At 38.8% G+C, this 12,411-nt stretch overlaps 1 protein-coding gene and 1 pseudogene across 3 annotated transcripts in view; one reads left to right on the top strand and one right to left on the bottom strand.

Annotated features, from left to right (window-relative positions):
* LOC110055970 (uncharacterized) overlaps positions 1 to 1,430 on the top strand; it is a 41,148-nt gene extending 39,718 nt beyond the window's left edge. For both annotated transcript variants that reach the window (XM_089274458.1, XM_089274457.1), the window contains exon 42: positions 292 to 1,430. In XM_089274458.1, coding sequence (XP_089130584.1) covers positions 292 to 527 — 236 coding nt within the window. In that variant the 3' untranslated portion in view covers positions 528 to 1,430. The remainder of the gene's footprint in view (positions 1 to 291) is intronic.
* Positions 1,431 to 3,789: 2,359 nt separating this feature from the next.
* Positions 3,790 to 11,662, bottom strand: LOC110055993 (uncharacterized; annotated as a pseudogene). Its single transcript, XR_016202278.1, has 4 exons — positions 11,375 to 11,662; positions 7,434 to 8,238; positions 6,567 to 6,635; positions 3,790 to 5,563 (listed from the first exon to the last, which is right to left on the bottom strand). The product of XR_016202278.1 is annotated as an uncharacterized LOC110055993 (transcript).
* Positions 11,663 to 12,411: the final 749 nt, after the last annotated feature.

Here is a 12,411-nt window from a genome sequence, read left to right as displayed (position 1 = left end):
GCTTGCAACTGAGGCTAATGCGGGGAGTCGTATCAACTGCAAATGAACATTTATCTCTTTTTAATGATATTCCCCCGCATGAGCCTCCATTGCAAGCTAGTTCCAGTCCAATACCGAGAATACGAATGTGGTCTATTAAAAGTTGAGCCCCCTCTTACCGTGGGCCCTTTCCCCCGGCCATAACACAGTCCTTTAAAGACTGGTTCTAACTAAGTAACTCTAAATATACAACAATCTATGTGACCTTGTGTGACAAGTTATACCGCTTGTTTCTTGAAATTGCTATCGTAGATACCGATCAAAACAAACAAACCGGAGCACTCATTGGTGGCGTGGCAGCCGCTGGAGGATTTGGTCTGATTGCAATCATAGCCCTAGCCGTTTTATTTGTCAAGTACCGCATTGCCCGACGATTTATGAACAGGAACAAGGTTGGAGATCTTTACACCACTCAAGACCAACAACTGAGCCGAAGACACGCTTACATACAAGAAGATGACATGATTGATAAGGAAGACACTTTGTAGGGCGATATGAATACTTTATCGAGTGTTGTTAAAGCGGATCTAGACGGTACAAGTTTGTCGCATGCAGCGCACACTGATCGCAGCATGCAAACATAAGCAGCAGAAGTAATATTTTTGTGAGTTAAATCCTCTGTCTAAATCTGCATTTAAACCAAATGTTCTTACCGTAGGATTGTAAAAAAGAAAATAGAAAAAAAAAAAAACATTTAAAATGTCCAGTTAAACAGTGTCTGATTTTAGCTTATTTCGAAAACCAAAATGATACTCTCCTTTTTCAGGGAGAAAATGAATTTACGCACATCCTCGTGGCGTACTGAAATATACCAATCTGTGTGTTCTATATAAACTTACACTTAGTTTTTTCGTCCAAATTATCGTGGTAATATAAGGTAGTGTATGGGGGTTAGGTCCTATAACGAATGTACCACATTTCTTTTTCTTGTGTATATATCCGGAAGTTTTTAGGGCCCACATTGACATCCGTTTTACAACTGAGGTGGTTACCCTGTATAAATATTTTCAATCATCACAATCATCAGCAGCAGTAGCAGCAGCAGCAGCAGTAGCAGTATCATCATCATCGTCATCACTACTATTATGAATTCCCGATTTCAAAGCATAATGAGATAACGAGGTCTCGCTTTAAGGTGTGAAAAGGAGATTACAGGAACTTCTCCGGTAGATTTAGTTTTCTACGAGTGCTCTTAATATTTTAAAATAACCAAGTGTGATTTTTTTAAATCTATTTTTACTTAAGAACTTCGATTCTTAATTGATGTGTGCGGTTAGCATTACAACCCGATAAAAACTACAGAATTATCTTATTTTTTAGAGGCTTTATATTTATAATAAGGTCAATATAGTGGGCTTGTACTAAAATAAATACAAGTTAGTTTTGACTGACTAGAGAGAATCCACCATTATTGACGCACTTCAAGTTCCCCTGGTCAAAAGGACCACCCCCCCTCTTACACCCCACCCACTCCCTCTCTTATTCACACACTTCGTACCACTCAATTTCCCTCACCACGCCCTCTTCCTCCTGAGTGATCATGACTCTCAGTACGACAAACGCACACTGAATTTAAGAACTTATATCTAGTTGATTTTCTTTGTGTGCATTTCGGAATAAAGCTGAGCTTATAAATCAGCTTATTCATTTGGAAGCCGTAATCAGTGGCCAATTTATTTATTGGCCTATAAGCATGAACTTATTTCTGATGTGCAGTAACTTAACCGATCGAACACTTGCAGTTTACATCAGTGGGACGAATACACATTACCAATTAAAGTGGTTTTGTCTGAGTTTTTTTAAAGAGTTTTTAAAGTCCCTTGAACTCGAAAATATCGACGTCTACGCCACTCTGAATCAATCCTGTGTTGGTCAAAATCAAAGTCTCCGCAACTCGGTGTCAGCTAGTGTCGGGCCCCTCTAAGTCCAAAACGACCAATACGTTATTGACTATACTCATAACCAGCGCGTGCAATAATCTTTAGCCTGTCCATTTAAGTTACAGAAAAGGTCTTTGCAATTTAGTTTCAAGTCCCTAGAACTCGAAAATATCGTTTACACTTTTCGACATCCAGCCTATTTAGCTCAAAATTAAAGTTTGGGCAGGTCGGTGTCCGCTAATGTCGAGTCCCTCTAAGTCTAAAACGACCTATATTTGACTCACTATGCACTTAACAAACGCGAGCGATATTCGTTGCCCTGTCGATTTACGTTAAGGACAGGGTCCATGCAGTTAAGTTTCAAGTCCTTAGAAATCGAAATTATGGTCTAGGTTATTTCGAATCAAGCCTATGTAGGTCAAAATCAAAGTTTGCGCAGCTCGGTATCAGCTGGTGTCGAGCCCCTCTGAGGCTAAAACAACCCACATTTTACTCGTGCGATAATCTTTAGCCTGTCTATTTAACTTAAGAACAAGGTTTTTACAATTTAGTTTCAAGTCCTTAGAACTCGAAAATACCGTCTACGCTATTCAGAATCACCCTATAAAGGTCAAAATCAAACTCTGCTCAGCTCGGTCTGTGTCAGCTGGTGTCAAACTCCTCAAAGACTAAAACGGCCTATGTTTTGTTCACTATGCACATGACCAACGCGTACGATAATCTTTAGCCTGTCTATTTAACTTAAGATCAAGGTTCTTGCAACTTAGTTTCAAGTCCCTAGAACTCGCAAATATCGTCTACGCTATTCGGAATCAATCCTATATATCCCGATATGTGGGTCATAATCAAAGTCTACGCAGCTCGCTATATATCAGCTAGTGTCGAGCCCAAAACGACATATACTGTATTTTACTCATTCTACATATAACCTATGGTGCGATAATACGCGGGTTACAAAAGTTCCCTATTTTCGTTACATAAAGTTCTCTTCCTCTCTCCCTCGTACGCCCAGGCCAAACGCGAGGAAGCGTCGCCGAGAGCAGTATTGCACGAGAGCCTTCTTTAAACTGTCAGCGACTACGGACGACTCCAAAAGAAATATACCAACCGACGCTTATAAGAACCTACTACACTGAAAATTAACTGCAGGCTTAAAATCTCATTACATAATTAAAAGCCTTCCAGATCTAGAAAAGCTAAAATCTTTGTTCGTGTTGGAGCTATTTAGCTGGCCTTTTGCATGCTACCTGTGTAGGTTTTATCCAGATCGGTCCATTTGTAAGATAGGTATCGAACTTTCATACCTTCACCTGCTCGAAATACGGCCTGTAATGAGATGCCCAACCTAATTACATTTGTTTTAAAACCATAGAATCTAGGTTTCTTTGTTACTAGCTATTAATAGTTTATCAGTGTCTTTAAGACATCTTGTTTTACAACACAGGTGCATCACATGCGGGAGTCTATCTTTTAACAATGACATTGATCGAATTGCAAGATCGCATCTCTTCCTGTCATTGAATGATATACACTAAGTTTTCCCCTAACAAAGTATCCACTTTGACGTCCTCCGTGTCTTCGCTCCTATACTCCAATGCTGTAATCTTGGACGAACAGTCGACACACTCTTTCGGATTATTTTCCTCTTCCTCCTCTGTAATCAATGTTGCCTGGGTACAAATGTGAATGCTTCTACATTTTCATTTTTGACAGCTAAATTTTTCTTCGAGTTTAAAGCGCGTAAGCTAGGTTTGCAGGAATAAGTTTTGTCCAAAATATTATTGTAGCCTTAGTTTGCGACAGCAGTTTTTTGAAACCGTAAATTGAACCTGTTGAACAAAGGGGCCCAGGGTGGAACTAAGATAAGCAATTCCAACAACCGGTTCACTTTATTTCGAGCTGGTGTTGTGTTCTATTTTAACCAAAATTCGGCACACGGTGCAAACATTATTACTCCCAATATGAGATACACTCAATACTGATACAATGCAAGTTGCTTTCTTATGCTCTATAAGGGATGGACCACTATATCGGGTGGGCAATTTTTCTGAGCAATGTATATATATATTTCTGCGTCAGGTATCGCAGGATTTTCTTCCATTTGTTCCATGCTTCTTTTTCTTGGTTCTCTTCGCACAATTTTTTTTTGTCACTTTAGTTTGCGCAGGAATTTTTCTTGGTAGTTAGCCACCCCCTGCCCTCAAAAATATAATGGTCCACCCCTAATAACATTTACACGAGCCGTAGTTACAACAAAACAAGTAAGAAGTCTGATAGAAAGCGTAACTATAGTACAATTTATGACAAGCATGAGGCTTTTTTTTTAGTCTTAGCTTTATGAAGTGATGGACTGTGAATCTATTCCACACTGGTCAAGTCTATATTAATCAATCCAATGGACAGTTTGACTCCAAAAATGCACACATCCTACACTGGAGATGATTCATACCTCCAACTCGTTAGAAACATGCCAAACCTAATAAACATACCAGGGTATCCCGCCAACTCCACAGGTAAAGCTGAATATGTGGAGGTTTTTTGTTTGTTTGTTTGGGGGGAGAGTTTTTCTTTTGGATTCTATGTTAAACCAAGCTTTCACTAACCACTTACAGTACTTAAGCAACACCAAGATTTTCTCCCTCACTAGTTACAATTTTTCTTTTTCTTTTTCTCGTTTAAATTTTTTTTTTTTTTTTACTTTTGAAACTTAATTTTATATATATTTTTTTTGTTTGTGTTTTTTTTTTTCCTACTAAAAACAATCTGTATTTTAGCACAAGTTCGCCAAGCTGGTAATTACATGCAAGACTGAGGAGATGTGCCAGTGTCCTTAACAAGCCAGCCTGTTTGTGCACCACTTATCGATATTGAAGAGGAAACAAGGGGAAGACTGTTTTACAGTCACTTTTTTGCTCCTTGCTTGTTTTGGCATGTGACTCATGGTCCCTCCTTGAGCTGGAAGCAAATTGAACGTAATTTCCATCATTATGGGCACTCTATTTGAAGGAAGCAACACTAATCCCAGTGACCATGAACCAGCACAGAAATCGTCCAGCAATATTCATTTTTTCCGAATCAGAGTGATTTTATCAAAACGTCCGCTACGTCGAACAATTCCAAAAGGAAGACATGCTGCTTTCAAATAAATTGGCGTTCATGTAAAATACCTTTCACGCCACACAGCCTCGTTTAAGAAGCTGTCCCGCTGGCGCAAAAAGTTACATGTATGTAATATGATGCATTAGTATAAATCTACTAGCGTTCTATCACGAATGTCGTTCTCTGATTGGCTACGCTACTCACTATCTATCCTGTGATAGATAGTGCCGTAACTGCAGTGTCTTGACTTTGGTAAAATTCGTAAATGGCACTGCAAATGTCGTGCCGTTTTAACTCATGTGTAATCTCTATAAACTTTCTAAGAGAAATGATGTTCTCCCATGTGTTTAAAATTCCAAGTAAACATCTGGTCGGACTTCCACCTTCTCGGTTTTCTTCCAGCTTCACATTTCGCAGCTCTGAATCAGACATTTCAAGCTTGCGACCAACATCCCACCAGTTTTTTACACAACGTCGATTTACATCTAACTTTTGAATGAGAATCTCTTCAACATCATAAGGCAAGGTGTTATTAATTTTCATTTCTAGAAACAGAAGCACAGAAAAAATAACTTGTCAAATTGTAATAAACATTCTTTTCCACCAGTAACTACATGTATGTTCTTACATGTACCCTTACCCCAAGGGAAGGATTTTTAAAAAAAAACCCTTTAAAGTGCAGAGGCTGGGGGCAGATCTAAGGGTAAGGGGCTACTCCTTAAATTAAAAAAAAGTGAGATATTGTATAATATGTAACATGCTGACTTGGCCTCAGAATGCCAGAAATCCCATTTCTGAGGACCTCAATTTTAAAAATTTTCGGGGGAAAGATGCCCCAATAAATGCCTTCAGCAGTCCATATCTCAAACCCCATTGGCTAAAATCCTGTAGTGTTTTAATTAACAAGAGTTAATATATTGCAAATTTTAGCGATATATCATTTTTGTCTCATTCATTTCTCTTTGATTCACTGCTTTTTTAATTTTGACTTTCATTGTAACCTATTAGCCCAGGGTGTATTTCAAGTAGCCACAAATAGGCTACTGGGTGGCACAAGACTACAATGTACACTGTAGGCAGTCATTACAATAACTTTTTCAATAGTAAATGATTTTGTCTCCAAAAACTGAATTGAAATTGCCTGAGGACAAGGTAAAGTCTGCATATGAGCCAAGTGGCCCATCAGGCTGGAGCTTATCCCCGTTTCCGTAACATGAAGCGAATACTGAGGAGCATTTCTACACCCTTCTGGATGGGATGCTAGTCTACTGCAGGTTTAGCCCTGGGATAAAGTTTGCTGGTGCCCATTTATACACCTGGGTGGAGAGAGGCACTGTGAGAGTAAAGTGTCTTGCTCTAGAGCACAATGCCGGCCAGGGCTTCAACCCTGACCACTCAATCAGGAAACAAGCGCACTAACCGTGAGGCCACCGTCTTTGTGAGGACAAGACCAGGCTTAACTCTAAACAGAGGGGATGCTTAGTACTTGTGAAGAATATTCAACCTAGAAATTTTACTTGGCATTTTTTAAAGTAAATAAATACTAACCCTCTGGGATGAGCCTAAGTTTATCTTTGCAGGGTATAAGAGAAGCCATCTCTACATCACACAATTGACCTGTCATAAACATACAGGCAAGGAAAAAACTTTATGTTAACAAATTGACCACATAATTTGTTATAGAACATTAAGGCTCATTTAAAGGGAGGGTTTCTCAATTTTGGCATATGTGCAAGCTACAAAATGTACAATGTTATCCATTTGGTTCTATTTTGCAAGAAATCTGCCTTTGAAAAATTTGCAGTCAGTTGTCGCCCTTAAATCTGCCACATGGTACAAAGGGGACAGTAAGTAAGTTCAGGGCTGTGCACTTCATGAAGTGCCCAGGTGCCACAGGCAATTAAGTGCTGGGCACCCAGGATTTCATAGTTAGGAACCTTTGGGTTCTTTGTAATTTTCCTTAGACCACAGCCTTTAAGTTAATGAAAAACTTGACCATACACCTGTAGGAGTCAGATTGCTCATTAGAAGTTTTTTTAAAGTTCCTAAACTTTGTGCAGTACCGGTAAGTATATTTTTGTTTTTGTAGCTCAGCTACATGTATTTCCGTAATCACAAACTAGATGTGCAGTGTATAAGTTTGTGAAAGAAATAAAGATTAAAGATTAAAGATTGAAGAGTCACTCCTCTCAAAACTGTTGGCTTCAATTGGAGTACTTGAATTAAATACACTGTACATGAGAGATACTGGGAACAATTTGCCATTTCCTTCATTATCATTCCAGTTTCATTCACTGTTTTCTTTGCTTTTGTGAACCTGATCCCCAGTTGGGTACTGTTAGTCTCAAGCCCTGAATAATTATACTGTCTGTAAAATGTATTAAATGCAATAGTGTTAGATCTATATGATATTACCTGCACAAGTTGGTACATGTACACAACGTGGCATCGCATATCTTCTCCTTGATGGCTGCATACTGGTATTTCTAGAAGTATACCAGCGGCAACTCACCCAAAAAGCTATCACAAGCACTAGTAGACCCAGGACACAGATCAGTGCAATATGGAGACTGTCAATTGACCATCTGCAGACCTTCTCCTCCAAATTAAGCTTGCTTGGTAAAGAGCTGTTACCACAACTGCACTCCCTTGTCTCAAAACTAGAATTGCTTGTTATTGAGCTGTTACCACAGGCAGGAGATGAAACATTTTTCTTTAGTGGCAATTCATTGCTGCATTGCTGTGATGATTTAAAAGATGCCTTGCAATGCTTCTCCCCATTTCCTCCAATGACTGTGCCTCTTCTCATGGATACGCATTGGTGTTCAATGTCCTCATCACTGGCTCCACAGCATTCAGTGCATGGATAACACTGCTGATCTGTGACATTAAAGTAAAATTCACTTGAAATGCAACTATGAGAGCACTGTCGGTCTCTGGAGCGTTCACAAGGTGAAAGTTCTTTGTTGTCGCCACATGATGTACACCTGCGACATCTTTTATTGGTGTGATTGTTTGAGAAGTAATCTTCAAGGCAATCCATACATTCGATTTTTGTCCCCTGAGGGTGCAATGACCCTGGTTTTACAGATGCTTCCTGTCCATCATTGCACTTTGGAAACGGCCAGCAAACTAGGTTAGATGGATTATTCTTGTCGTACAGCTTAATGTCATCTTTGTTGGCACAAGGATTACAATTTCCCAGGGCCACTAAAACAGCCTGAAAAAAATTAACAATACCTTTTAACTTTGGCTCCCTGAAAGTAACACTTGCACTTAGTACTATCATGAGATCACACTTGATAAGGTCAAACACTTCATACCTGGGGTGTTTGGTTGGGTGTGAAGAGGGGTTAAAAAATCACCCTGTGTACCTGAGGAGCGAACCCAACAGGGAAGGTCTGAGATGCAAACAAATAAGTTTCACCTACATTTAAGCTGTTTTGCTGAATAAATAGCAAGACTAGCTACCACATGACTTGTATATAATTATTATCAGTGTTTAAGAAATAAGCACTCGCCCGCTTGCCCATGCGAATGTGAAAAGCATCGGGTGAGTAATTAAATCATCAATCACTCACCTACATGTACAGTATTTGGCCAGTTTGATTTTTATTTTTGGGAAAATATTTAACCATAAATTAATATTGATGACATTCCTTTATATTTTCCATTTTGGCAAGAATATCTCTAAGCAAAAACTTACCACTGCTTTTTTTTTTTTCACTTTTTTTAATCTTTAAGTTTGGAGATGCCCAAGTAATTTGACAATAATACAGTACAAATGAAATATGGCTTCCTGGCAGTGATGATTTACAAGACTATGAAGTGATCCTGCTGGTCTCTAGTTGAGCTGGCAGTAACTACTAAGTGCAAGATGGCACACAAGAGGAACAAGGATGTTTGCTTGCTAAGAAAGGCATCTCATGAAGAATCATCAATAGAAACTGTTTTGAAAATTAAGGTGCCTCCACTGTAGTTATGTTTGGGTTTAAGGTGACGTCTTGAAGTAAAATTTTTCATTGAAGGAAAAATTAGATCATGTACATTCCAACAAGTTCAGTGTTTACATTAATGTCTCGATTCTAGGGTGAAATGCGAATTTGGTAGTACCAGCTACAGTGTACATGCATGTATTCGTTTACACACATAGCTGTTTTTCAGTTAAAAGTATGGAAATGTGGAAATATTTCTATGGAGTGTCAAAAGTTGATGATAAAAATGAGGATAAAACAGTAGTTCTAATCAGTTTGCGGTCCTTGAGAGGCGTCTCCTAAATCAGACCAGAACAAGAAAGCTGAAAAAGAAATGTCCGTGATTAAAAGATACATAAAAAACAGGCAGTCCAGGACTGCAAGTGGCTACCTTTGATAATTAGCTGAACTCAAAATGGTTTCAAGGCAACTCATGATATTTGAATCAGATCAAAAAGATTTTGAGAAGTTTGTATGTTTGTGACACGGCATAAATTTTGCAACTAACATACATTTACAAATAATCATTATGCTTATTTAGGTGCAGTAGAACACTTGAGCTGTTCTGATTGTTGCTACTGATAAAGAAATGAGTTGCAACAAAAAACTGAATGTCTTGTGTACATGTACATGTACACAGTATTTCAGAGTTAAACAACTACATGTATCAATAATCAACTTAATTTCTATTACATAAGACAAAATCCACATTTTATTTTACGTCTGGTTGCCTTTCAAATTACCCTAGCAAGTCAACTTACTAGGCTATTCTGATATTGATGGTTCTGGAACTGAGTTATTACAAATATCTTCATTCCTTCATTGCACTAAAACAAAATTATACTAAGAATCACAGGATTGAAATTACTCACACAAGAGCAGGTCCCAAACTGACCAATATAGCAGATCACTTAAAATGGTTTTAGAACTGCAAACCATGTGCTTTGTCAGGTGACTTTTAGGGGCCGGTATGCACCAAGTGATCCCCTGATCTCAGTGGAGAGTGAAAAAGAATTAAAAACCCGTCCGGAATTGAAAAAAATTTCCATGAATGGATTCAACAATTGACCAGTAAAGCAAGTCCTTTGGGTAGTAAACTGAGTGATTTCCCATGATTTCAATCCGTAATCTCTCTCTGTAAGCTCACTATGCAAATTATTTTACCATGCTGTGGGTCTGCAATCAACCAGCAGTTTATACCTTAAACTGCAATGAATCTATAGATCTATGTTTCATGACATGAATAATTTCTAAGTGTTACACTGTACGTTGGCAAAGTGGTAAGGTTGCTGTCAGAGGATAACCAGTAGACAGGTTGAGGTCGGCAGTTAGAATCCTGTTGCGGGACTCTTTGTATTTCGTTTGAGCTTATTTTTTTCCCTTAGAGTTACTGTACTACCTAGCAGGTGATTTGCGTTTATATAGGTGCTGGAAAATAAAAATGTTCAAGCCATAAAGCAAAGTAATTATAAAAGAAAATGAGACAGTATGGAAACTTGAAACATTCAAAGGAAGAAAAATGCCTCCCAAGCATGGTAGTTTTGGTTAAAAGCTGCTGTCAAAGTGGTCGATAGATTGAATTATAAACCCACCTTTGTTGTATACCAAATAAAAGTCTTGAATTTGGGAGCACTTAAATGTTTGACTCCAAACACAAAAGATTGATCAGTTCATCAATTTTGGCAGGATATTGTTTTGAAAAGTAACAAGTTCATGACCCATTGGCTGACTGGGACTGTCGATGCACTGATTGGCCATGAACACTATCCAAGGATTATGCGTATATGAATGCAGTCTGGTTGGCTATGAAAACTGTCGAAAGAATAAGGTTACACAGATGGGCTACAAAAACTATCCAAAGATTAGGGTTACGGACATTACTTTCAAAGATGATGACACCAGTGGCTATGGCTCTTCGAGGCCGGTGGCCACATAAACATATGGTCTGAAAATTATTGTGGGGATTGTTTTTTTTTTGGGGGGGAGGGGGGGGTGGAGGAGGTGACGGGGCGAGGCGAGGCATCTTTCTGGGCGAGTGAAAATCACACCTGGCAGTCACTCGCCCAAAAGGCAAGTGCTGTCAAAATTTAGTTTCAAACACTATATTGTCCTATGTCAATGTTGAATTAACTGTGAATGGAAGGGATGATCTCCTTAGACAAGCTTAAATGAGTTTGGAGAGATCTCCTGCTACGTTACTATGCTGAAGATAAGTCAGACGTTTCAGACGTCTGGCACAACAGAATCGCGAGTTAATAAAATGAAAAAAGTTACAAGCTTGTAAGGTTACTTCTTCTTATTTCTTACGCTGAAAACACATATTAAGTGGCCGGGTATTCTGACGTTTAGCCCTAAATTGTTACCAAAAATTATTAAGCTTACCGTAGCGACTAAAAAGTCTATCAGCATTCTAAATAAGTTATGCTGAGTCAGCCCGTCAGGCGTGAATTTCGCGGTTTGAACAAGTTAAGTACCTCAGCCGACTTCAGTTCTCTTTCAGCCGACTTCACTGACCACCAAATCCGCTTAAAAGGTATTAAAACTCCACATATGCTTTGAAAAGCATTGATATTTCGCAAAATACATGTAACACTCCATAAAGCATGCAAACTATTGAGTCGATAAGAAAAACCCTTACTCAGCTGGATTTGTCTGAGGAGTCACAGACATCCCACACTGCGCACGTACAGTTTGGCACAGGTTCCAAGGCAACCGCAACTTCATTCCCAGACTCTCTCTCCTCCGCCGTACGTTGGTCGTGTAGCCCAGCATGTGAGCGTGATGACATGTTCTTTGGTATTCACGTAAAGTCATCATTTTTTCTGTTCTATAAAATCCGAAACTAAAGAGCCACCAAACTCATTATCTTCATCAGGCATAAGAGGCGGTAAATTAATATCTGTTAACAACTTTTCAGCTCAATAGCTTGTTTCCAGGCACATTTTTGAATTTCAGAGTTTGATATGGCGGTGCGTGACATAAAGCTATGAACGCGAGTGTCGAAAAATATATACTTATCTCGTGATTTTTTAGCCATTTTAGAAGTTAAAGTATTAGAAAAAGTGCTTTTTTAATGTTTGCTTGATCAGTTCAGATAATCAGTCGCCTAGATAGCCAAAATAAGTTCCAGATATTCACACTGTTTTCCGGGCGCCATGTTGGAGAACCATGGAGGTGCACCAACATGGCGGCATCATACTGGGCTCCGTAAATTTGTGCAAAATATTTCGACGAATGTTTGAGGTTTGGGAAAACGTACAGGCCTAAAACTTGGAGAAGTGTCTTCTTTATTTATCTCATATAACATCATTGTTTCTTGACTTTTTTCGAATTATTTTTTTATTGCGTGACAGTGCAACCCAAGAATAGCCGAGTTCAACAAACTATACGGAGTGTGATTAATTATTACTCATGACGTT

Source organism: Orbicella faveolata, unplaced genomic scaffold (assembly GCF_042242905.1).
Source record: "Orbicella faveolata isolate gen_17 unplaced genomic scaffold, um_ofav_v1 contig_36, whole genome shotgun sequence".
NCBI classification, from domain to species: domain Eukaryota; kingdom Metazoa; phylum Cnidaria; class Anthozoa; order Scleractinia; family Merulinidae; genus Orbicella; species Orbicella faveolata.
Note: the sequence above shows the minus strand (reverse complement) of the source record. Positions and strands in the feature narration are given on the sequence as shown.